This window comes from Liolophura sinensis, chromosome 9 (genome assembly GCF_032854445.1).
Source record: "Liolophura sinensis isolate JHLJ2023 chromosome 9, CUHK_Ljap_v2, whole genome shotgun sequence".
In the NCBI taxonomy this organism is placed as follows: Eukaryota; Metazoa; Mollusca; class Polyplacophora; order Chitonida; family Chitonidae; genus Liolophura; species Liolophura sinensis.
Window position 1 is genome coordinate 22,019,606 of NC_088303.1, and position 27,328 is coordinate 22,046,933.

The 27,328-nt window shown below is 40.5% G+C and overlaps 2 protein-coding genes across 2 annotated transcripts; both read left to right on the plus strand.

Moving 5' to 3' along the window:
* The first annotated feature begins 2,066 nt into the window (after positions 1-2,066).
* On the plus strand, positions 2,067-22,289 carry LOC135475697 (uncharacterized). Its single transcript, XM_064755629.1, has 10 exons — positions 2,067-2,849; positions 10,848-11,046; positions 12,197-12,330; positions 13,036-13,099; positions 14,085-14,302; positions 15,059-15,233; positions 15,874-16,148; positions 16,653-16,865; positions 17,323-17,368; positions 18,424-22,289. The coding sequence occupies exons 1-10, from the start codon at positions 2,067-2,069 to the stop codon at positions 20,811-20,813; spliced, it is 4,497 nt and encodes a 1,498-aa protein (XP_064611699.1). The 3' UTR covers positions 20,814-22,289.
* Positions 21,157-25,395, plus strand: LOC135475698 (zinc finger protein OBI1-like). The gene is made up of 2 exons (XM_064755630.1): positions 21,157-21,581; positions 22,146-25,395. The coding sequence occupies exons 1-2, from the start codon at positions 21,157-21,159 to the stop codon at positions 24,553-24,555; spliced, it is 2,835 nt and encodes a 944-aa protein (XP_064611700.1). The 3' UTR covers positions 24,556-25,395.
* The last annotated feature ends 1,933 nt before the right edge of the window (positions 25,396-27,328 follow it).

A 27,328-nucleotide genomic window follows, 5' to 3' on the forward strand; every position in this document is an offset into this window, starting at 1 on the left:
TACCTGCTGCTGAAGTGTCCAGTATCTGTGGCATGCAGAGATAACGTCACCGTCAATGACAATAAAATAATCGATGGCCAAAAACGTGAACTAAGGTCAAGTGATTCTGATATAAAGCTTAGGCATTCGCCGTACGCAGGACAAATACATGTAACTGTGTATACAATAACATATAGATTCAGTTAAACGGGATGTTCTCCAATAGATCCAAATGGGAAGAACAAAACTATTTTGAATATTTTACAGAACGGTACTGTTTTTACTCCACACAGCAAAACGACCAAGCGCAGTTTTTGGATAAGGCTTCTGTGTGTACCAAATGAAACTCAGAAATCGGTTTATTTTGGGGCAGTGGCAGAAGTTTCTAACGCTGTATGTCGTTAATCCACTTTTTGTATGAACCCGTGGTTATATAGGTTCATATAGGTATAGAATTGTTGCTTGAGTGCATGAGGAGCTTCACTGGGCGAAGGTGGTGACCATTACACTGTGGAAGGGGGCCTCTGTGGCTGAGTAGTTAGCCTACCAGCGCGGCGCAATAACTCAGGAGCCTCTCACTAATGCAGTCGCCGTGAGTTCAAGTCCAGCATATGCTCACTTCCTCTCCGGTCGTATGCGTGGGAAGGTTTTCCAGCACCTGCGGATGGTCGTTGGTTTTGCCTGGTTTCCTCCCACCATAACGCTGGCTGTCGTCGTATAAGTGAAATATTCTTGAGCATCAAACAAATACACTGTAGAATTGAAAGATTCTTCAGAAACTTTGGGTCAGTGGTCACGTGACAAGCTGTTAAAAGCTTGGGAAGAGCTAAATGTTTGCCACACATTCTTGAAATTAGACTGATATATTTATATAGCCAATGAGCACAATGGTTTATTGCTAATCAGAGTGTAGTTTGTAGTTCGTATACTATACATGCTCAAATACGAAGAAAGACCTTCAGCTGATTGCTCTCAGCCTACACGTGTCATATAAAAAGAACAGAACGTAAGTCGGAAAACACATCAGAAAGCAGATACGCTTAGCAGATGTACAGATGGTGAATGCTTCAGTCAATACCTTCAGTTCATTTAGACCGTGACTGAAGCCTTTTAGTAGGCCCAATATTGATAGAATCTCCGACAGCTCTAATTGTCTCGTCCTAATCAATTTCCAACGCTTTCTAGGCCTATACAGTTCGCGATCGTGGTGTATGAGAACAGAATGTGTTGACGTCTTTTCCCAGAACTGGGTGAGTGTAAATAACTGGTTAGTTTCTAAGACTTCTGTATTTTTTGTTTTTTATTTTTTTTTTGTAAGCTCTATTTTGTGTTGTTTTTTTCTCTTTTTTTTCTTGGTTTTTTTTTTTTTTTTTTTTTTTTTTTTTTTTAGAAAACGGCCACATGATACAGCACACGGTGACCACGGGGGTCCGTCAGTGTGACTGGTGTGTTGGGTCAGAATCTACAATTAGTTCTCTTTGATCGACCCCAGCCGGCAAGGTACATGTGGAGCTCAGAAGAAAACTCTGGGGTGGCATTGGCCAACACCCTCTGTGTTGTTTGGTAGCTATATTCACTTGTTTTTACTCTGCCACTGAGATTGCTTCATAGGTAAGTGTATATAATATACTGTTTGTGTATACTTCTATGACTGCAATATATATTTGTACATTTGCGCACGCCCAATTTTTTTTGTTTTGTTTTGTTTTTTTTTTTTTGTTGTTTTTTATTTGTTTTTTTTTGTATTGTATATATACTTGCCGTGTGTGGACACTGTTGGTGATTAAGTTGTAAATATAGTGTAGTGTGGAGAATATTCCGCAGTTGTAAATTTTGCTGTGATTTAAATAGTGGCATATATTGCTTAGTGTAGGGCTATAGTTCCTATACCTTTGGTATAGTGGTAGGATTGTATGCAGTTCAAATCCTGTACGTGCACTGTCTACTCTGCATTACTAACCCGAGCGCTTTTTGTCTTGTCCCGGCCCGGAGCAGCTCCCGGGCAACATCCACTTGTGCTTTAACAGTCTTACGTAATAACACACCTGTCCTATACACCTTAGATATTATATTTAGATTAACTGACCATGGACGACGCCGAAGGGGGTGAGGATTCTATGGAATTCTCCGAGGTCCGTTCCAGTAATAAACGCGTGTGCGATTTATCCTTGGATCGGGCGTCCTCTGAGGGGAAGAAACCTAGACAAGTAAACACCAGGTCAAATTCAGGCAATCACAGTGTGGTTATATGCTCTATGGGTGACCTGCCCATTACAGCGTGGAACAACATAAAATTTGGACAAGCGATACAGCAAGCTATCGGTAACATCAAACAAGTGAAAATGCAGGGTTCCAAGGAGCTATTAATTATATGTACGGGACCAGCCCAAGTTAAAAAGGCTTTGGCATTAACCTCTGTTATGGGACGTGATGTGCAATGTAGACAACAGTTATCTGCTAACCAAGCACGGGGTGTTATTTATGGGGTAGGAGATGAGCTAACTGAAGAAGATGAATTGGCTGCTTTGAAGAAAAACAAATGTTATAAAGTGGAAAGGCTATATAAGGGGAGGGTGAAAATGAAAACAAAATGCATGCTGTTGCATTTCGATCTCGAGGACATTCCTACTGAAATTTGTTTAGGTTATGAAATATTTGAAGTCAAACCGTACGTTCCTCGGGTATTACGCTGCTACAAGTGCCAGGGCTACGGCCATATATCGTCTTCATGCAGGGGAAAGCAGCGTTGTCCTCGTTGTGCAGGAGAACATGAGTTTGAGCAGTGTAGAAATCTGGATAGACCTAAGTGCTCTAATTGCGGCTCCCTCGGCCATTCATCTGCATACCTGGGCTGTCCATATCGCAAGCAGGTTAGTAAAGCCCAGTATATTAAGGTAACGCAGAAAGTTTTGTTTGCCGAAGCTCTAAGAATGTTCCTGAAGAGAACAGTCGACCTTATCCTGAAAGTCCTGCAGAGAGGGCTTTACTTGAAGGCTCTGAATATTCACCATCTATGTGTAATAGTACACCACCTACGGATAACCTACGTATAACAGTACACAACCTCGACCAGACGTTCATCCTGTGAAACCCACCTCACAATTTAAGCGAGTTAAGCCCGTAATGAAATCTGCATTGACCCAAACGATGTCGGATTCATGTAATCAAACCGAAGATTTGTCTTTGTCTACGGCAGCTAATATCATAGCCGTGTTCACTGAAGTAATGCTCAAAGCTTTTGAGGCTGATCATAGCTGAAGTCTTCCATACCGCCCAGTCACGTGTCAACTTTACCCGTCTCAAGTCCATACTCTCTAGTCTGGTTTCTGCTGAGGTTTCGTAATGTTTATGTTTTCTAACCTTTATTGCTTCACTGCTTCGCTTTTTTCGGCAATAATGGCGTTTAATTTGCTTCATCAGAATATTCGGGGTATCGGTACCCACGGCCAGGAGTTTAAGTTCTATCTCTCTAATGTAAATCCTGAACAGCATTTTTCCTGCTTACAAGAAGCCTTTTTAAAGCAGCATCTTGATTATACATATATCCTGGATATTTTATTAACAGATTAGATAAAGAGACGAGAGGTGGCGGCGGCTTGGCTATGTTCTTAAAACATGGACTTTCCTTTTCCGAGGTTAGATTACCTTCGTTTACCAGCATAGAAGCCCAGTGTTTCAATATAGCTAGAACTAATGGTTCATCCGTTAGTGTCGTAAACGTTTACAACCTGTCGAACCGTCTGGATCGTTCCGACTTTAACTCCCTTATGTCATCTCTGAATAACTCCTACATTTTATGCGGGGATTTCAATGCATACAGTCCGTTGTGGGGTAGTGCAACTGTGAACCAAAATGGGCGGGTACTTGAAGAATTTACTGATCAATATGGTGTATGTATTCTTAACGATGGTTCAGGCACTCGAATTGATCCCCACTCCGGTAATTTCTCACATCTTGATCTTACTTTGTGTTCCCCTGACCTAAGCCTGTCTTTTGATTGGTCCGTGGATAATATCTCACCCTGTGGAAGTGGTCACCTACCCGTCCATGTATCTTGGGATTTCAATCCTTATGTAAACTCAGTGGGTCGCCCTCCCAGATGGAGCATCAAAAGAGCAAATTGGGGGCTTTACGAAAAGGAATGTAGGAAATCCTTTAATTGTGAGATTTTCGATGACAATGTGGATGTATTTTCTGACAACATTGTGGACGCCATTAACGCTGCAGCCACCAAGAAAATACCTAAATCTTCCGGTGATATGAAATATAAAATGCCGTGGTGGAATACCGAATGCTCTGCTGCCGTTAGGGAACGTAAACGTCTCAAGAATCGAGCACGTCGTACACGACATTACGATGATATTATATTGTACAATAGGGCGAAGGCTGTAGCCCAACGAACAATCAAACGAGCTCAGAAAGATCACTGGCGGCAATTTTGTAGTAATTTATCCTAGAATACACCAATCAAAAACGTTTCGGCTCAAATTAAGTCCATTAATGGCAAGGGGAAATCTAAAGCTATTCCCACCGTTGTTCATAACGATTCTGAATATGTCACCAATACAGATAAATGTAACATTTTAACTGACAGCTTTTCCCATGTTTCCAGCTCGAGAAATTATTGCCCTGAATTTATCTCTCATAAGGAAGAAATGGAGAAAGCTCATTCTTTTGAAAATATTGCATTTGATGAAATGCCCATCAATGATGATTTTTCTCTAACAGAGTTAAAGCAAGCTTTTTCAGTATCCACTGACTCGTCACCTGGAGAGGATTTGATTACTTACTCTATGTCGTGTAACTTGCCTGAACAGTGCCTTACGGTGTTATTAATGTTATACAATACGGTATGGACCCAAATGAAACTCCCATTTAAGTGGAAAAGTGCTATCGTCATACCGGTGCCTAAACCTGGCAAGGACCTAACTGCCCCTTCATCGTGCAGGCCCATCGCGCTTACTACCACTTTGTGTAAAGTCATGGAAAGGATCATTAATGCTCGTTTGGTGTGGTTTTTAAACAAACACAATATTTTCAGTCCAGTTCAAAGCGGTTTTAGAAACAAGCGTTCTACAACCGACCATATCGTCCACTTTAGAATCTTCTATTAGAAACGCCTTGTGTAATTAGGAATATTTGTTTGCTGTGTTTCTAGACAAAGAAAAAGCTTATGACATGGTGTGGCAAACTGGTGTCCTTATGAAAATGAGAAGCATGGGAATTGGCGGAAAAATGCTGGGGTGGGTGAAAAACTTCCTTTCGGGCCGTTTTATTAAAGTAAGAGTCGGTCGAGACTACTCTCGACCAGTACCTGTCGAGAATGGTGTGCCTCAGGGTAGTGTTCTATCTCCTACTCTTTTTAATATTGCAATAAATGACCTACCGGACGCACTGTTACCAAAACTGACATCACATTATTTGCGGATGACAAAGTTGTATGGCATGGTTCCAGGAGTCTTAAACTCTGCACCAAGTACATTTAACAGGGCTTGGATGACATCATGAAATGGAGCTTAACATGGGGCTTTAAGTTTTCATCAGTTAAAACCGAGGCTGTCATCTTTACACGAGAAGTTATCAAGCAGGTATCTGTTTCTCTTAATAATTCTCCCGTGAAAATATCCTCGTCTTTCCGGTATCTTGGCGTGATATTTGATAGGCGCCTTACCTGGTCTAATCACATAGATTATACGATTACTAGATGCAAGAAAGTTCTTAACTTGATGAGATGTGTTTCCGGGCGAACCCGGGGAGCCGACCCGACAGGCAATGTCTTTTGCTGCTCTACCGGTCCTCAACTAGGTCTATGCTTGACTACGGCTGCGAAGCCTATGATTCAGCGTGTGCCAGCCTCAAAGCTAAACTTGACTCTATCCAGTGCGCCGCACTACGTATTTGTACTGGAGGCTTACGCTCCACTCCTCTCAGCGTATTGCAAGTCTTCTGTAATGAGTGGCCGTTACACTTACGTCGTCGGTTGCGTGTCCTAAAGTTTACTTTCAGGCTAAAGTCTGCCATTAATAATTCTGCAACATCTGTACTTAAACCCTCATATTATGATTAGTTATATAGTAAAGACAGTAAGAAAGCCTTGCCATTTAATTTACGGTCGAAATTTCTGACTTCTTTCAGGCCAGGGATCTTTCTGTTCAGCCTGGTTGTGTTCCTCATTTTCCTCCCTGGAAGTTATCGAACCCATTTGTCCCTGTGGAATTACATTCTAAAGTCAAAAAGACGGATAGCAGTAATGTATCGTTGTTATGTGTCAAGGACCATATTAAATCAAACTTGAACGAGTACTAACAAGTATTTACCGACGCTTCCAAATGCCCCGACACTAACAAAGTGGGCGCATCAGTGTGTATTCCAGAAATCCCGTTGTCTGTACAAGAAGCTATTAGTTATGTCAAACCGAAATTTATACCATCATGGCAAAATGAATGGGATAACTCTGTAACAGGAAGATTCTTTTATTCTCACAACCCTCAAATCTCTGTAAGCTACAATCTATCTCTCAGCTGTCGCTGTGACGAAATACTCGTATTTAGACTCTTGTCTGGTCACATTAAACCAAACAGCTATTTGCAAAAATTCAATCTCCATGACACGGGTCATAGTGAGGAATGTTTTGTAGAAGATACTGTTACGCATGTTCTTTATCGCTGTAGACGTCATATTGACGCCAGGTGAGTATTTTACGCAGAATTAACTCGTGTGGGTGTTAGGAACCCGTCAGAAGACACGGTTTAAAAACCGGTGAGAAATCACAACAAAGTTTTTCAGGCTGTTGCCAATTTTCTCCCTCGCTGCTACAGATCCTAACACTTAAAATGTGCACTTAACGGTGTACCCAAGCATGTCTTGAAATGTTATCTATTGTTGTTTAAACATGCGTAATTTGCCAAGGGTCAATGCCTAGCATTCTCTGTGGGCTCAATGTGTTAACATTCCCCCTCTTTACTGTCCACGCGTGTATCCTTATATCATCAGTGTTCTTTACGACAGCTGTGTAAGGGCTTAGTTCTCTTGGGTACTGGACATTTATGTAAAGCAGCCTCAATTGGCAGTTTACTTGGGAAAATAATTTTTTCAACGTTCCGTTATTGGCGTGCATCATTCAACTTGAATGGGGAAACGCCATTACAAATTAATCTCCTGCCCCCATACAGCACACGGTACAGTGGTACTAAATTCCGGTATAGAGGTTAGCACAGAATTAACTGGTCTCTTGTCTCTTTTTTGTCCTTGCCAAAATAGTATAATCAGTTATAGCTCGGAAGGGAAGGGTTGTAATGGAATTTTAACAAGAAATCGCCCTTGAGATTGAAATGTCGGTTTGTATGTTTTGACAGTATGCGATTTTCAGAACTGTTGTAGGACTTCATCATGCTGTGATTCGTCATATGGATGCAGAGGGGATGTCCAATCCTCAGTTACGACCCCTGTCGGATAGTACATTATGTCAGCATACTTTCACCATTTGAATTAAAAGCTGGCTGAAAAATAAATAAAGTCTCTGGATCGTTTATTGTATTAATCTGCATGAAATGTCTATCGATTGTGTATCCATGGTATGAACACACACACACACACACTTTTGTTTGACAGCATGAACCATATGTTATGTCATGTTGTCCAACATGTTGGTGACATGTCCACAGTATGCAGGGTCTATGGAAACAAAGGCCAGTAACAAGTTTTAATAAACTGGAGCGAAACTCATCAATATTTTCGACGACACCAAATACCAAAACCTCTCCTTGGCCACTGAGGCCGCCATTTTGTACAGATCATGTGCAACAAGATTACATGATTCCTAGCTGTTCTTCTAAAGGCTGATTAGTTCAAACATGTCAAAGTTGGCTTGAATGTACGCACACAATCATGACGCAACAATGTTGGCTGGTGTGTTGGCTGCTGTTGAACAGGGCTTCGTGTTACTGAACACGCCTCGACATGACCCAACACAAAGTTGTTATATAGTCACCTGTATTCGCATTGACATTCCATAGCCAATAATGAGCCTAATTTCGAAGAACTCGTCCAAGAGTTGACAAAGAAGGAGCATGCAAGATCATTTCGATGGGATCATTAGAAATGCGGAATTAGCTCTTGTGTATGCTAATAACATAATCAGGCCTACCACCGAACGCTACAACGTATGCTACGACATATACGACGATCTAGTTTCCTTATATTAATTCTGGAAACCGTTTAAAGCTTGAATTTAATTAAATGGAAACAGGGTCCTCGTTTTCTCTGCCTTGATATACTGCTACGGCATGCAGCCAAAAATACACAACGGTCGTGGGACAAGCACGTGTGCAGGTATGACTTAAAGGATACAGAATCGACTGGCTGGCGGTTGAGATAGGCAAGTCCAGGGTATGCCTTACCAAAGCTGAATTTTAGGTACCGGTGTGGTGTGACCAAGGCTGCAAGATTTAACCCCAAAAAGCCTATCTCCATTGTCAACCACAAAATTCTGTGTAACGTTTGCATTACACACAGGTGGGTTACTGAGAACTAGCCGGGCCCGGTCTCGGGCAAGTGGTAGCGTAAACCAGGCTAGTCACTCATTAATCAAACAATCAATCAATCATTAGATAACCCTACGTTGATCTAAGTACTCGTTCCCTCCCGTCACCTTGTCTGGATCTAGCAGGTAGGAAATAAGGGACACCAACACAAGAACTAGCGTGTTATTCTACAATTTAATTACAATGATGTACAATGGTTCAAATGGTACTTGTAGTAACGATGTTTTACATGATATACACACACTTCATGCACACGCACTTTAGTACTTTCCCCCAGCTACTACAGACCTCGGACTTGAGCATGCGAATACAAATCTGCAATGGTAATCCCATAAGGGAACATCGCCGTGGCACACGTCTGGGATCAGTGTAATCCAATAATACACGAAATACTGTCGCGCCACGCACATATAGGCCACTGCCCTATCACTGTCCAGGTTAGGAATACGTAGTCCGTATCATACAAGGTATATAATCCAAAGGGACACATAATCGCCTGGCACTCAATGTCAGGCCTGTACGCGACTAGCACAAACACACGGTCATCTTGAATTAATCAGATGACTCTTCCATGGAACAAAAAAAAAATCTCGGACGCAAAAGGAAACTTGACGCATAAATGAACATTGTTGGAGCAGGTGGAAAAGTGAAAATTAAAGAAAAGATTTGGCCTTATTATAAAGGCCTTCGAGGGTTTTAGCAGCTGTCGGTCATTTAGCTAGGTATATATAGTCAGCTTGTTGAGGTGTGCAGTTCCTTCCACTGGGGCCCATTAACCGCATTACCACACGATACCAGATACCTGTATAATTTGTTTGTTTTTTTTTTCTGCGATGTTTTTTCATTATTATTATTATTATCATTATTATTATTATTATTATTATTCTCGATTCCTACATTTTTTGGAAATAAATGCAGAAAAGAACACCTTTTACTGAATGAAAACCACAGAATTATTTTGTCAGCTAGAGTCGGTCCGCTTTCTTTTAATGCCCTTAACAATCTTTCGCAAGGGAGGTAAAAATGAACCTATTTACGTCACAGCATTGAATATTTAATACGAACGTTCCACGCACTCCTGGGTCACAAAATTGTGTCGAATAAATGTCTTTGCGTTTTTGTTAAGCGAGTTGACAATATTATGTTTCTTGATTTGTTGAGCTAGGATGTCGACCGAATTTGACTGCATTAAAATAACGGTAAGTTTCATTAGAAATCTGGAGAAAATGTGCCCATCCACAACGATTGCCAAGTACCATAGCATAGTTACTGTCGATTATACAACAACAACTTCATCAGCAAAACGGTGTATCATCAAATATCTTGACCTGAGACGGGTATTACACTTCGTGACGATGTCATTTGGCAGACAATCAAGAAAAAAACTCAAGAAAACCTAAAACCGTCAAGGTTTAATTTACGAACACAAAATAGATCTGTTATTGCCACCGTAGAAACAAACTAACAAACAAAAAACATGACCAGTGAGGGTGGAGTAATAAAAATAAAATTCTTTAAAATTTAAAAGTGCACCCAAGGCACTAGTCCTGTGGGGCTAGGCTCCTACACCTTATGCTCCTTATTTTACCGAAATGAAGATGACTAAGAATGAAAGTAATGACACTATTTTATGTTTATAGTATATGTGAGTTAAAATGTATAAGTTTTGAAATATATATAGCTACTTCTGTTCATTAGTAGGATAACTTTCTTGCAACTTTCAAACTTTTCATAGCAGCGATAAAAGACTTTGTTACTTTGTAACAAAGTAACTTTGCTTTGTTGCAATAAAGTAAACATCAATAAAACTTATATGCAGTCCTAGTTCCAATGGAGGGGACCTTGTTCAGTGCTGGCTGAGTGGTGGCGTTAGTTTAAACCACTAGCCCTGACCATTCCATGACTTTTATCCCATTGATTTTTTTTTTTTTTTTTTGATTGGTGTTTTACGCCGTACTCAAGAATATTTCACTTATACGACTGCGGCCAGCATTATGGTGGGCGGAAACCGGGCACAGCCCGGGGAAAACCCACGACTATCCGCAGGTTGCTGGCAGACCTTCCCACGTACGGCCGGAGAGGAAGCCAGCATGAGCTGGTCTTGAACTCACAGCGACCGCATTGGTGAGAGGCTTCTGGGTCACTACGCTGCGCTAGCGCGCTAACCGACTGAGCCCTTCATCCCATTGAGGTAGTCTACCATGCACACTCAGTTTTCTTCTCCTATTTACCTGACTGCCATGATTCAAATAAGTGAAATATTGTGGAGTAGGTCTTTCCTGTAAAGTACCATTGGAATATACTTAGTTCTGATGTGTTTTCCAGACGCCGCGTGAATGGCATGAGACTTTCATCAAGTTTGGGGAATCTGTCTCTGTGAATCGGTGTCAAGATAAAGACTGCTCTTGTGGTGCCCAGTTTCACTGTCCATTCTGTGAGCCAAAATCTTTCAAAGAGATTAATGCATTCAGAGTTCAGGACCATTTGGAGCAGTTTCATTGGCCAGCAGGTGTCCAGTACAAAGGTACTGATTGATTGCTTTGTGCATTGTTTACTCTATGGTCAAGATGCTTAACCAATGAGATGTTTCTGTCAGCATGTTATATGATTTGTTAAAATTTGGATGTTTGCATGAAAATTAAGGATTTAACTGGCTGTCATGTCAGAATTTAATCTGTGCTTTGACATTATACAGTACATGCAGATAGATTTAACCAGTTTCTGACAGATCAGTGTTTGCCACAGGAGTCCATTTTAGAATGCTCAGCTGGTTTTGGAAATTGCATTCACATATTAAGGGCAGCATAGGGTAACTCTCATCCAGCAACACATGCTGTATATGTTGTGTGTGTTGCAATAGTTACAGAGAGAAATAGCCCCAAGTGTGTCTTGATTGACAGTAAGGAACATTTAGCGCTGCATTTGTGCCCGTAGCATAAGTCTGCACCAACTGTGTGGTCTCCGTTATTAACTGAACTGTTCTTGAAAAATACTCACATTTTCTGAGCCTATGCCATAGCAGTTGGTGAGTTATTGAGAAGCCAGGCACAGCCTGATCAATTTTTTTTTTGTCAGTTTGTGTTATTGCTATGGAACACTTTTGGTTAGGACCCACCTAAGAACAGGTTACCGGTAGTTAATTTTCAGAGCTATTATGCAGGCAACATTGATTTATGCTAGGGAAGATTTAATGCATGTGTGAACAGCGGTAAATGTTCCTTACTGTCAATTCGATGCATTTGGGCCTGTTTCGCTCAGTAACTCTGGCAACTTCATTGCTTGATAAGAGTTACCCCATTCTGCAACTAAGTCAAGTACATGCTTCTGCAATAATGGGAATGTTATATACACATTCGTGACATTACCAATTGCTGAAAATATGTAAGTTACCTGCTCATGATGCTTAAGTTCATACTCATGCTGGCTTCCTCTCCGGCTGTATGTGGGAAGGTCTGCCAGCGACCTTTGGATGGTCGTGGGTTCTGTCAGGTTTCCACCATAATGCTGGCTGCCGTCGTATAAGTAAAATATTCTTGAGTATGGCACAAAAATCCAATCATATAAATAAATAAATAAATGCTCATGATGCTGTATCTGTTATCTTCCATGTATCAAAGTTACATAAATCTATATGTAATCTCCAGCATTGTTGACATGTTGTTCTCTTTCTTTAGATTTATTCATCGTGCAGTGTTTGCTGCATTGTGCAGAGAAGCGTCATGCACACTATCACTGCCCTGTGTGCACAGACCTTGTGGAGCAGAGAGAGGAGTTTGTCACACACCTGCAGGCACATTTGCTGGAGCAGGTGAGTGAGTGACATGTCAATCAAGTGTCTTGACTTTGAAGCATGTAGGGTTTCTCCAGGTTTGTTCTGTTTCAGTAGACCAGGTTACATTTTAACTTATTTTATTACGTCGTTTCCTGTCTCATGACCTGATGTTCGTATGATTGGCTGTAGGTGGCGGTTATGTTATGGAAATAACAGGAATCAGTACAAAGACTAGTTTAAGAGAACATAGTATTTTTATCGCACAATACCAGAGATATTAATTTTGTTCCGTCGGGCTATGCGTCCAAATGTTATTCAATTTTGAGAAAATTTTGTATTCAAGTTCACTTTGTGGAAGCTCAAATAAGTTTGTATCAACTGAATCCATGCATGTCGTTAATTTTGCATATTGAATGAATTTAATGATTTTCTATAGATCTATAAGTCTATAGATTTCATGTAGATCAGTCAGCACATTGATCACAGTTTCTTTGCTTTACCCCTGGTTAACAGACTATATTTTGTCTTTGCCATGTTCCGTAAATTTTGTATTAAAATTGTGTATGGCAAATGACACAAAATTTTGCCCATGACCTACATCTACTTATACCAAACATTATATTTTCCATTATATATTTACCTGTAATGTTAACTTGAATTTGCTGCTAATCCCTTTGTTATTTATTAGTTGAATATGAAGAATATTTACATGTGTTTTCATCCTTTATTTTTCATTCTCAGAAAGAAAGTGTGAGACTGGCTTACGCCCCTGACACTCAACAGCCTGAGCACCTTGTTTATGAGGGTAAGATGATCTGTTTCTATGATATTAACTGTTTTCTGTTTCCTCTTAAATGTACGTGTATGTTTAAAGTAATTCCTCAACTAGCATAAAGTATCTCTGCTTAGAGCGTCTGCCTCAAAGCCGGGAGAACTCAGGGTCAAACCAAAGACTTTAAAACTGGTACTTGCTCGCCTGGTGCCCAGCACTGAGATGTTAGAGCAAGGAAACCCGACCGGTTGGCCCAGTGTCAGTGTAATGTGACTGTGTGGGGTGTCATGTCTAGTGTCTTTGGCTTGATACTTCAGTGACGGCAGCACTTTGGTGACATGGGCACGCTCTGCCACAAGGAAACACAATATATATACACACACCTAATGGCCCTCATCGTCACATGACTGAAAAATTGTTAAGTATGATGTAAAACCCCAAGCATACATACACACATACATAGTATCTCCTGCAATCTCTGGCATAAAGTATCTTATGCACTCTCTGACATAGAGTATCTTGTGCACTCAACTCTCTGACATAGAGTATCTTGTGCACTCTACTGTCTAACATAGAGTATCTTGTGGACTCTCTGACATAAAGTATCTTGTGCCCTCTCTGACATAAAGTATTTCCTGGGCTTTCGGGCGAGTTTAGAGTATCTCCTGTAAATAGTATGAGGTTTCTGGATTCACCAATGTAAAATATCATAGAAATAAAGGAGTTATCCTTTAACTTTATTCTAGGAAGAAATAAATCATTTCTTAGACAAAAGGTTTTTGACATCCTCACATGTTGTATGTATGGATGTAGTGTATGTACAGTATACAAGTATATGGAGAACATTTGTGTCATTAAGTCTTAACATAGTTTTATGACTCTCTAATTGCCAAAAGATACATGATATGTGTACTATGTAACAATATATATAGTATCAAAAAAGACAGAACAGAATACCTCTTTGAGGATCTTTAAGTGTTTTACCGGTATATAACCTGTACGTTCCTTTTTTGGCCAGACTACACACTGACGCTGTGTGGCAAGGACTGTTCCATCATGTTTTCTGGCAGGAAGCATTATCATTGCCCTGGCTGTGGTGAATTACGATGGAATTGTGCCACTATAGCTGCTCACCTTTCTGAGTGTGAAGTTCTGAACAAACACAGGCCACATTCTCTCTTCACCGCCACTAAACAACGCCAGCTAATAGACCCACGCGTACAGTTTGCAAAACATGTAAGTACCATTTAATAATAATGGATCTCCCAGCCAGAGGGATTAAACATATTAACCTGGAGATTAGACCCCTGACTAGAATATTGGTCACGTGGTCGATTCCAGCAAAAATCCTTCTAACTGTGAATGTTCAGGTACAGCAAGAATAAACATTATGTATTCTCTATTTTCTTTTTTTTTATACACAGGTATATACATTTCACCAGTTGTACCACATTTGCTCAATTGCCTTTATGAATAAGAATAGGTTTCACTCACTGATATGTAGGCAAGACATAATTCAAGACTTCAAGCTATTAAAGTCCCATGATGATATGCAGTTAGTTCAAAGAAACAGGTTTATTATTTTTTAATGTTATGCACATGACAGCAAGACGTGGAGGACAGATGTGCATTGTTGGCTATGTTTTCTAACAAACAGGGATAGTTTATCAAGTTGACATTGAGCAATAAAAAGGATATTACTTTAAAATAAGATTAATTTTATCTCAGTAGTGTTTATTACATGTACATTTAAACTTGTCTGTAATGTGAATCAGTTCTCTTGCTCGTAAAATTTATAAAAGTCAATGAATGTTGTGGTTTAATAGTAAAATACATGTAGGCCTACAGTGATTGTCTTGAGCATTTTTCCCTTCTAATTTCATTGCCATCCAATAAGAATGAAATTACCTTGAGGTGAGTGTAAACACCACAAATAAATCAGTTGTTACCTTACTTGTTTTGTTTTAATTTTGTCATTCTTGTTTCTCTCAGTGGCACGAGTCTATGGTACGAGATAACTATGATATTACTGTCAGACGTTGTACACCAAAGTGTTGTGGGAAACAATACCACTGTCCTCTGTGCACATCAAAGACAAAGCCATGCATGGTTGCCATGCTGCGTAAACATTTCAGCTACCATCTGGACCACTCTGTCAAACATAAAGGTCTGTGCCGACTCACTTTATGTAGCTATCTTGTCCTTGATTTCCTAAACTTTGTGCCATATCTCATCTTTCGTATTTGTTGTTCCATATCTCCTAATTTCCCAATATACTTTCAGGTTTGTCATGTTTACTTTTGAAAAACCATTTACTATTGACCTTATAGGCAGTATTTCATTTTCCCGGGGTTTGTGCCTTTATAAACACAAACGTCACATCAGAATACAATTTTATCAGGTTTCATCGTAATTCTGCTGTTGTATAAATGAAATACTCTTAAAGAAAAACAGGTTCGTTGCTGATTGGGTGATATGAGAGATAAATCCAGCTTGCCTAGCCTAATATGAATTTTGGGTACATGTACATTGTGGCACATCTACCCAAGCATGTGACCAAGGCTCTAGGGTTTTATCTAACAAATCATATCTCCACTGTCAGCTAATCAGCATTGAGTCTTTATCTCTTTTAAAACCACAAAAACACACTAATAATAGAAATAGAGAATATTTTCTGTATAAAGTGATAATATTGGTTTATGTGCTGTATGGGCTTAATATGGCGGATGTTTTGTAGATGTGGTGCGAATTCGCCGTCATTTATTAATGGGTGTGCTTTGATAGCTGTCCTTATTTCTCCTGCCTAGGTTATCTGCTACTGGCCTGTTGTTTGGACTGTGTTAAACCGGGCCAAACTGATCCTGGAACCCATTACCATTGCCCGTACTGTGGCAAGTGTGTTCCTGATCGGGTGGAATTTACCTACCATCTGATGGCCTGTGAGGGGTCCACCAGTACAAGCAATCATGATGACGTGGAAGATATACCTGCTGTTGATAATGATTTCAGCCTGGAAGACAGGGATGAAGAGTGGTTCAAGGTTCGCCCCAAGATCAGCCGTCCAAAACAACAACAAATCGAGGTAATTTAGATAGAATCAGAGGAAGTACATGCACATTGCGAGTGAAGCCATACAAGGAGTGGTTCATAGTCTGAGGGTTATACATGTAGGTGCTTGCCTGTCAGTCACTGGGACCCACAAGGTGCGACTTCAAACCAGGCCTTGCAAAGTCACTGGGAATTCCCAGTGACTGTGACTGTTACTGCTTTTGGGGTCTGGGTTTCTGTGTGCAGTTGACAATGCAGGTGTAGCTGTTGCAGAATGCAGTGTTTGTTGAAGATCATTTGTCTTCCACCAATGTTGGAAAGTTCGCCCTTAACTTGCAGAGGCCACAAAACTGACCACCATCACATCAGTTCAGATTCTTCACTTGCATTAAAAAAAGTCAAATACACAAAACAATCAATTTATATTGGCTACCTGTTTAAATATTACTGAATTCAGTGTTTCTCATATCATGGCCTTTTAGTAATAAGGTGTAAGGTGAATAATGACTTAGTTCTTCTTGTTTTTTTTCTTTTGTAGATGTTTGAAACAGTTTTTGCCACATTGTCCCAGTCCTTCCTGAAAGTTTTCAACATGGAGACTTCAGATGCCCTGAAGGACATGCTGACTGAGGTAGCTGGAGCAACCCATGTGGAAGTCTGTTCCTCCCCAGGCACTGACCCGAGGAGGCCAGGATTCGCCCTGAAAGGAAGACTACAAAATGTTCTCAAGACAGAATCTCGCCTTAGTGAGGTAAGCAATGCTCTCCTAACTAAGACAGTCTAAGAAATGTTTCAAAAGAAAGATATGCCAAAACTGGTTTTAAGGTAATGGACAAATGAAAGCTTAAATGCTTTGCCAAGCCAGGAGAATCAAGCATTTTCCTAAAATCTGTGTACATTTTATAAGTTTTAAACTTTATTTACCACTTGGTATGACCAAAAAATGTTTAAGACTATATTAAATTTCAGTGAAAACAAAAGCCTAAAATGAAAATTTTTATTTAATTAGAACTTAGTAAGGTACTATATAGGTGATCTGTATTTGATGGATTTTGTGTGTTTTTAGAGTTGGAGCAACAATCATATGCATGCATTTACATAAGATGTTCTTCAACTGTCATGACTGTTACCAACAAGAATGATGTTTGTTCCTTTCTCACTTATTTTCTAGATCTTGTTCCAACCTGTATAATATTTTTTTGTTGCAGAAATTCAATGAAGTTAATCAGGATGAGACACTTACACTGAAGACTTGTAAGTTAACACATTTTTGTATTATGTGAATCTCACTAGATTCTGCTGTCTGTTTATGGTGTTATATACTTTATGCCTATGTCCTAGTGCTGTAAGCGAAGTGTCCAAAGCACACTTCAGGCTGTTAACCAGTAAGACAGTAATATTGCTTGTAGGTTGACAAAATGTCAGTTGCTGAAAATGGCTAAAAATGTTGACTTAAGACCGCCTTTCACATAAATATATAAAATCTGTTTGGGCATGATAAAAATTTGTCATTTGCTCTAAGAAGCCTGAATTATAGGTGAATTTTGACCCGAAATGCAAATGGGACATGCCAAATCATAGTAAATCAGAGTATTTAATACTCGAATCAAGGGAGAAAATATTGTCACTATGAATCCAGTGATCCAGGGCCCATTGTCTTGGGATTTCACAAAACCACTCTACCCATATGTTAAGGGTACTAACTAGATGATATAGGCTGTTCTAATGAAGGTAGAATGATTCTATGTTGTATCAGGATTGAACTGTGCCTTTAAACCTAACAGCATTTGCTAGTGTGTTTGAAATATGCTATTACTATTCGTTTCGGGGAAGTAGAAAGACATATTTGTGTACACGTAGATGAACGTTTTTGTGGAAAAGATTATTTGTAACTGAGAGAATTACAGAAAAAGTCAGGTAAACTGTTTTAGTGTAGTCACTGATTACATGTGGGACATTTGATTTGCCTGTTAGGTCTGTTATTAGTTTCTATCCAAGGAAAGAAATTAAAGTAAGCGTATTAGGAATTACTGACACCAACAGCACAAGTTCAAACCAAATTTTACAGAATAAGACCTTGACACATATTGTGAACAGGAGGTTTATGTGCAATTCTTAAACGCATTTAGGTTTGCAAGATGGGCCATGTTAAATTCTTTTTCTCACTGTAATAAGCCTCATTATATTTATTGATTGATTTTTGTATTTGTTTGATCCTTGGTTATGCGATTTTACGAATGTGAAATCTATTATTGTGTCGACAAAGCAGGGTAAACTTCATTTATGTCAGTGTATATCTTCTTTTATAGACTACACACCCTTGCCAGAGAAGCCTCTCAGGTCATCAGTCTCCCTACAAACTTCCCCTGTGCTGGAAAATGTGCGAGTGAAACCTCTACCACCCAGCCGCCCTGCCCCACATGGGCAGCATCAGACCTGCGCCTGTCCGTCAGAGCCGTGTAATGCTGTTACAGACCATGGCTACTCCAAAGAGGCAGGAAACCAGAGCAAACCGTTAAACACCGATGAGCCGTTTCATCTGGAAAAGACTAACATAAATGTAGGATCTCAGGTTGCACTTGTGGGAAAAGAAAGTAGGACTCTCAACAATGTTGGGCAGAAATCAACTAGTGTTGTTCAAAATACACAGCAAGCTGAAGGAAACTCGACTGAGCCTTCCAAAATGACCATATCAGAGGCAGTAAAAGCCCTAAGTGGCCTTGCCAAGTTAATTCCAACACCAGTTGGATTGCTGAGATCAGAAGCTCAAGGTGTACACCAAACCTTCATCATACCTTCACAAGGAACTCCTCAAAACAGCCTGGGTAATGCTCCTGGAGCAGGTGTACACCTGTTCCAGCTCCCAGGTGCTCCAAGTGTTCAGCTTGGGAATTCAGCCAAAGCCAACGAACGGCCAAGTTCCCAAAGCGGAATGAGTTCAGGAAAAATAACATTTGTAAGGCCTAAAAGTGTTGCAGCGTCGAGGTTAACAGGCTCTGTTCTCACTACACAAACCTCAAATGAAAACATGACAGATTTACCTGTAACTGGTTCAAAAAGGCCTGCAGAAGTCACCCCTGCTGACCAAAATATGGTCCAGAAAAAACAAGACGTAACTGAACCTAAACGACTTCGCATAGTAGAGAATGTACAGAACGTTCATGGACATATTTTATCTCCACAGGCATCATCGGGGTTAAATGCACTACGAAAAACACCTGTTTCAGCAACAGTGCTGCCCTCAAATAATTCCATGGGGATTACAAATCCTGCCTCCCCTCTGAAAACTGCCGAGTTAGGTACTCTAGAATCCCCAAAGATAAGCACAGCTGGTAGTAAATCAGCACCACAAATCAGAAGTATGGCTGTGGAGGACCACAGTAACATTACCGCATTGATTCCCCTTCAGATTGTTCCAAGTGCTAAGGAAGCGTCGGAAGTGAGCGACGCGTTGAAATACCTTGGTGGTCAGGCTAAACAAACCAATCAGCACCCAGTTAAACAACAGGCCGTACAAACTTCTGACTCTTCTTCCAACTGTGATAAAGCCAGTAAAGTGGCTGATGGAATTACAGTAGTGTCAAGTTCATCTAATCGCCTTAGCAGAAGTGTGGCTTCAGATAAGCAGCCAATAGCGTTGTCAACTGAAAGACGGTTAACACGGAGTCAAATAGTTAACTCAGATGGGGCGAAAAATATATCTTTTTCCCCGATCCAGAGTGCTTCTGAGGGTCCGAAAAGGCTGCAAGATTCTGTTGTAAATGTGAAATCCACAGCAGTTTCGCCACTGTTCTTGCAGGATAATTCTCCAGCAGCAACAAAGGCAGCAGTATTTTCATCCGATCAAAGCTCATCCAGTGAATCCCCAAGAAGATACTATACTCGAAGCCTCAAACATACACGGTCACCGGAGCTCCCTTGTAAATTACCCACAACGCAAAATGATGGACGCACGCCCAATATTCTCAAACGTGGATGTACTTCAGTGATTAGTCCAGCGAAGGGTAACAGTCTGCTGGTTAAACAGAATATAAAACTGGCAGCACTGACTTCTGACTGCTCTTTGGATTCAGAAACACTATGTGAAAAGGCCAACACATCAGCGGTCAAAAGCACAGTGCATAGTCAGAAGTCTGAGAGTCAAGTGGCTATGGTCAGTGATCAGTTAGTACAAATTTTGAGTTCAGATGACGAGCAAGAGTCGGAATTGATTCATCCAGACCTATCTTTTGAAATTCCAACCATAAGGTTTCAACTGAGTGATGCGCAAGGCACTGTAAGCTCCAGTCACAGTTGGACTAAGGTCCAGGGTGGTACTCAAATTGGTAAGCCACAGACCACTGGCAGCATGCCTTCAAACAGTGTATCAAACGGCGCAAGTGAACCTGGTAAGACCAGCCCAGAATTACCTAAGCGGTATTTCACCCGGGGAAGAAAAGTTGACACCAGCGTGTTGAAAGGACGCGGTAAATCGGCCAAGGATACGACAGATAGGAAGAAAACACCTGAAACCGCTAAATCTACAAGAATACTTAGAAGTTATATGTCACCCAAGAAAAGTAAAAAAGGCTTAGTGTCACTCCCGAGCAGTAAACAGCCAGAATCCCCACGAAAAAAGCATTTAAAGTTTGAAACGCCTCTTAAATCTACAAAACCAGGGACTGTAAACAAGAAAAAACAATCTGACGGGTACCCGTAATATCAGCACAAATGACACAAATACCAGTAGCACAAACACCAGTAACACCAGCCAAGGGAAGAAGAAAAGTGATCAAGAAGTATCGCCTCTAGTTCTGTCATCGGAAGATTTAGCTACGCGTCGAAAAATTCCAACTGTGAGATTTCAGCTGGACATTGAGTTGGGATCTGAAAGTCAGAATTGTGGATGGACAGTAGTTAAAAAGGCTATGAAATCGCCTGAACAAGCCAGTGATAATATTTCTTTGGAAACTCCTACAAAAAATACCTTTCCAACAGATCAGATAAAGGCATTTGAGAAGCCTGGTGGACAGAATACTAGCAACATTTCAAAATGTAAAACGATGAAATCTCTTGCTTCTGTGAGTGCAGAAAGTGCAGTACAGGAAAGCAGTCGTGCAAGTGTATTGGCATATCCCGTCAGCATCACAGATCCAGTAAACAAAACTTTAGTGCCCCAGTCAGGAAAAAGTCCTGTTGAGAAAGACGTTGAAATTTTAAAAGATGATGCTCCTGGATCCACAGCTGTTGAAGATGAGGCTGAATGCATTGGTGGGAGACCAGGACCTGTAAAGCTGTCATCGAAATCCAATATATCTACTTCTGGAAATCAGGGGAAAAGAGACCATGCCAAGGAACTGCCGTCCCATGTGCAGATAATGCGTTTACCCTTGCAAATTTTTCAGTTTTCTAAAGATGCTTCTGTACAGTCTATGCAAGTTGTTCAAAACAGTACCAGAGGGTGGATCTGTCTGTATTCCTGGGGCCTGTAAGACATCAGAGGTCAACCCCACCTAAAGTTAGCCAAACAGTAACCCCAAACCAGAATCCCTCATGCAGCCCCTAAATCGACCGGAACACAGATGTGTAGACTGCTCCCAGAAAAAATCCGATGGCGGAGAAGTACCTGTCCAAAAGTCCGTTGTGCTCGTTCAGTTTTCTGGAGCATCTTCCCAGTCTACACCTTCTCAGCCAGATATTTCACTTCCGATAAATCATCTAGGACCAAGTCATCAAAATGTCCGCACCACGCGTGTTGCCTGAAGTGGTAAGTTCCAGTACCCATACGCCGAGCGATGGTGCACAAAGCAGTATAAATAACTGCCAAAACCAATACTTCAAAGAACAGTGTTTCAAACACCAATATCTCCACGTTCTTCATTCCTGCACAGCCTCAACCATCTAAGCTGTTTGTTTCAAATTCGGAAATCCTCCAGCACCAAGTCAGAAACTTGATGTTGCCAGCAAAGTCACCAATCCAAAGTTGACCACACAAGATTGTAATCGCAGTATCCTTAATCTGAACGTTCCTCCGCAAAACAGTGTAAATCAGAATAAGCTTAAAGTCAATTCTTCAAACACCAGTGTTTCAACGGTATTCGCCCCTGCACAGCCTTCGCCATCTAAGCCAGTTGTTTTCATTTCAAAAGATCCCTCCACAACAAAGTCAGCAACTTGATGTTCCTAGCAAAGTCTCCAAACCAAAGTTGACAGCACAGGATGCCCAGGTTTCTAATGGCAGTATTCTTAATCGGAAGGCTCCTCCGCAAAACAGTGCAAATCAAAATAACCCAAAAGTCAATCCTTCAAACAGCAGTATTTCAACGTCATTAATCCCTACACAGCCTCAACCATCTAAGCAAGTTGTTTCTATTTCGGAAGATCCCTTAGCAGCAAGTCAACCACTTTATGTTTCTGGCAAAATCACTCAATCCAAGTTAGCAACACAAGTTGCTCAAGTTTCTAATCGTAGTATTCTCAATCAGAACACACCCCGGCCAAACAATGAAGAACAAAATAACTCTAACGCCGATTCAACAAACAGTGTTTCAAACACCAGTATCTCGACCTTCTTCATTCCTGCACACCCGCAACCATCTGAGCCAGTTGTTTCCAATTCGGGAAATCCTCCATCACCAAGTCAGCAACGTGATGTTACTAACAAAGTCACCACACTTAAGTTAGCGACACAGGATGCTCACGGCTCTGATCGCTGTGCTCTTATTTCGAACGTTTCATCGCAAAACAGTGAAAAGCACAATTTTGCAAACAATGTTTCAAACGCCAATATCTCAACGTTCATCTTACCTGCACAACCACCGTCTGGGTCAAATATCTCGAGTCAAACTCCCCTTACTAAAAATACACTTGCAGTGAATAATAAATCGCGTGTCATTCTTACTAACAGGATTGCTCCAAATGCTGTCATATTAAGCTCATTAAGTACAACAGGTGTCAAATCTGAGCCTGCCCTTAAGCTTCCAGAGTTTCTGGAGAAACAGTCTTGCTACCTTCCAAATATTCAAACTGGACATCACACAGGAGACCTAAAGCTCGAGCGAACGATCAAGCGTTCTAAGTCGAAACACGTGGGATTCGCTTTGCCGAATCCCAAGACCAAGAAAGTCACGAGCAAATCGACACCCCACGGTGATCTTGAGAGAGATGATATAGAAACTAGTCCAATAACTTCTGCAGAGTTACCCTTTGAACCATATTCTGAATCCTCACCAATTTTTAATGAAGTAGAGATTCTAAAAGCAGTTAGGGGCATAGACGCTATGGTGTTGACTGAAAAAGATGAAAGTACTGTTATCGAGAAGAGCATAAGTCCCTTTTGCCCGATATGCCGACGGAAGTTTGAGAAACGTGCCTCTCTCCCAGCTCATATCATGGCTAGTCATTTTAAGTACAGATGCCAAAACTGTCTCGGAGTGTTCACAAAGAAGGAAATTTACGTGGAGCATCTCAAATCCGCACACAAAACTAACGGTGAATCCAGAACCTTGATGGGGTCGCCTAATCCTTGTGGTGATTGTAACATGACATTTACAACTAGATCTGATCTGGATAGTCACCAACGTAAATTCCACAACTTCGAAATACGTTGCTCTATTTGTGCTAAGACCTTTTCTGCTATAAGCGGTTTAAGAGCTCACATCATGACTTACCATTTGAGTGACGGACCATCGGTTTGCGATGTCTGTGGTAAATCATTTAGATTGTCGAGCTATTTGGCCAGTCATCGGAGACGACATTTTTCTGAAAGGAACCATGTTTGCTCCGTGTGCGGGAAACGCTTCAAAGAGAACTATTCTCTGAAGGAGCACATGGACATACACAAAGCACCCGGAGAGCGGAAGTATCGCTACATGTGCTCATATTGTGGAAAGGGCTTCAACTGTAAACCTTTATTTCGTGACCACACCAACTGTCACACCGGTGAGAAACCTCACAAGTGCCCTACCTGTGACAAAACCTTCTGCAGGCTATCTTCCATGAAAAAGCATGAATTGACTCACACTGATAAGCGACCATTTGCTTGTGAGTTTTGTGTCAAAGCCTTCAAAAGCAAGGAAGCACTGAAGACCCATGTTGTCACTCACACTGGGGTGAGTAAATTCAAATGCAATTTCTGTCACCGAGCTTTCGGGAACAATAACATAAGGAGGACGCATGTGGTAAGGTGTGAGAAGAATCCCAATAGGATTTCGGTACCCGTGAACACTAGAAGGAAACAGCGGCGACCAGAGGAGAAGGCAATCGTGGCCAGGGCCTTAGAAACGTTGAAGAATGCGGAAAATCAAGCCGTAGAAATAATGTCTGAAGTAAGCGACCTGACAGTGGAGTCCGATGAGCTGTCAAATGATGCATTTGTGTACATGTGTACTGCGTGCAACGAGGAGTTCGACGACGTCTTGACAGCAGGGAGTCACATAGAGCATTGTACAAGCTGGAAGTAGTTATGTCCTGACAAGTAGCAATCTCATAGTGCCTTGTTCAAATTGGAAGTTATGACTTGTTGACTGCTAGTAGTCACGCAGAGCATGGTATGAACTGGAAGTCGAAACTACATGTTGACAACCACGTGTTACGTGGGGCATTGTGCAATTAAAAAGGACTTTGGTTGCCACTTTGCTACAGAGAGCATTTTAAAAACCGAAAGCATGTCGATACCTAGTATTGTAAAAATAGTATTATCAGTGAAGTGTCGATGCACACTGTTATGTAGCCACAAAAAACATAAGTACAAACTGCGGTAACAATGCGTTAATTGGTTGTCGAGAGTCCAATGATTTTATGTACAAAATGAAATCAGTGATGTGCTAAAGTACAAACTGGAAGTAGTGATACTGTAATAACTGACAGTCGTAAATTATAACTTTCTTCAAACTGAAGTCACTGAAATGTTCTCCGATTGAAGTCCCCTAAACAAGAACGTCGCCCTGTGTCCAACCAAGCCACATTGTTGGAGCCCGTATAATTATAATAACTGCTTATTGGATTATGATTTTATTTTTTTACTTCAACTAGTAATTGTAGAATTACGGTTCACTGGCAGTGGAATTCCACAACTTCCAAAGCGTGGACAAAATCTGAATTCTTCCCTGTGGAATCCATCTTGAATAATTTGTTCTCTTTCAGGAGGTGTTTCGTGCTATCAAATGGTCGGTTACTGTTTTCATAGAGATTTAATGTAATAAATGTACATGTATATATTTGGTCATGTGCAACATTACCATTTAAACTTAGCCGTACTATTAGCCAGGTTGGAGTGTTCGGATGGTTGTTTGAAATGAACAGGCATGCTGTGTTATTTTACGTTGTTTTTTTTTTTTGTTTTTTGTCAATATTTCAACTCTCATCTTACTAGCTAAGCTTTTGAATTTCATGTATATTGCTGTACATAAATCTTCTTACGTTACAGTTTACTGTATTATAAACTCTTTGTGTTGGGTTGCAAAAAATACACATAAAGTTAGTGAACTAGGCCTAGGTCAGCGTTTGTTTTCTTGAATCGCGTCATAGTCGTGTGGAGTTAGTATGTCTCCTTCCAGCTATTTGTTGGGTCAGACATATTATCTTTGTTTTATCGTGCGCTTGTAGTTTCTCCATAATATACCTTCTTGAACTACTATACCGAACCCAATTAAAATTGGTATGAAATTTAATTACATAACCCCGAAGAGCTGATATTTATTTATTCCATTGATGTTTTACGCCGTTCTCAAAATTATTTCACTTATACGACGACGTACAGCATAGGGGTGGGAGGAAACCGACCAGAGCCTAGGTAAAACCCACGTCCATCTGCAGGATGCTGGCAGACCTTCCATCGTACGACCGGGGAGGAAGCCAGTTTTGAAAACTCCTGCACAGCGACCTAAGTCATTCGGATGACCGTAGACCGACTTAAGAACTAATAAACTATTGGCGTGTTTTGTCTGTTTGATCATTCATACTTTTTATGTAAATTGTTCAGGGAATTTTTACATTCCTCAACTTTTACACTGTTCAGAGAGACATTGTGATAGTACATGGCCGGCGATGTTTGTAGGGCCGTTTGCCCAGTCATGCGTTCTGTGGAGACGACTTATCTTTCACCAATATGGCATGAATATGGACGTCACAGGTGAGAAAGTCTCTCATTAACTTGCCCAAGACATGTTGTTTTCTACAGGCACTCGTTTCCCATATGCCCATGATCTAACCGCGATCGCATACAGAAAAATTCTGGAGTATGTCGTGAAACATCAGCCAGATGCCGGAATACTGTGAAGCCGTAGCATGTGTAATCAATCTTTGAACGATAAACATTTTCGCTGATCGTTGTGTACCACTGAACAAACTTAGGTGAACACGTACATTATACATACGTCAGTAGATTAAGGTTGGCGTACTCTAAAAATTGAGGGTCCAGAAGCCACCTATGGCCCCGTGCGGACAACCGGAGACACGTTAATTTATTTAACACATTTTGGTTTATTTAAGGCTTTCATACCGAAAGCTGTGGCCACAAGAAAAGCTCCAAAAAAGACTGATGGAAAAGCTTTTCACATGCTTCAAAAGTTGTGCTGTGAAAACTGGTTGCCATGGAATGCCATACTGACATCACATCAACTTTTTTTCATACGTTCACCAGAAGGCCTAAGTTTTTGAGAACATTGTTTCAGTTATCTTTTACTCGTATGAAAAAAGATCCATTCCAACATTTAATGTCTTGTTTACAGTCAGAAAAACTTCCTGCGACGTCAGAGTTCCTAAACACTGGTGATATGGTTCATAAATCTCACCTGAGAATGCAAAAAAAAAAATCTTGGAATCTTTTTCTTGGAAAAAAAAATCAAAAAAAAAAAAATAATAAATAAATGAAAGTATTTTATGCATAGTTTCAAGTAGTTCTTCTATCTTAGACAAATTAAATAATGATTAGATTTTCTTAACACTAGGAAAGAGCAATGTCAAACTTTCCGTGTCATTGTAGAGGAATACCCAGAACTCCACAATCTGTAAAATCAGAGCTTTTCTTGAATAAGATATTTATAGATAGAGGACAGGGATGGCGTGTAAGGTATTTTCTTACAAATATCAAATATAAATATATTAAATAGTCTCACTGTAAACTATCAAAGAAATACAAAATTTCCCTTTTTGTCTATTCCTTATTAGAAACGAGCAATCTACATGTACATCGAGAGCCCCCTAGAGTCAATTAACAGCGTTGCTGTCAGGCTT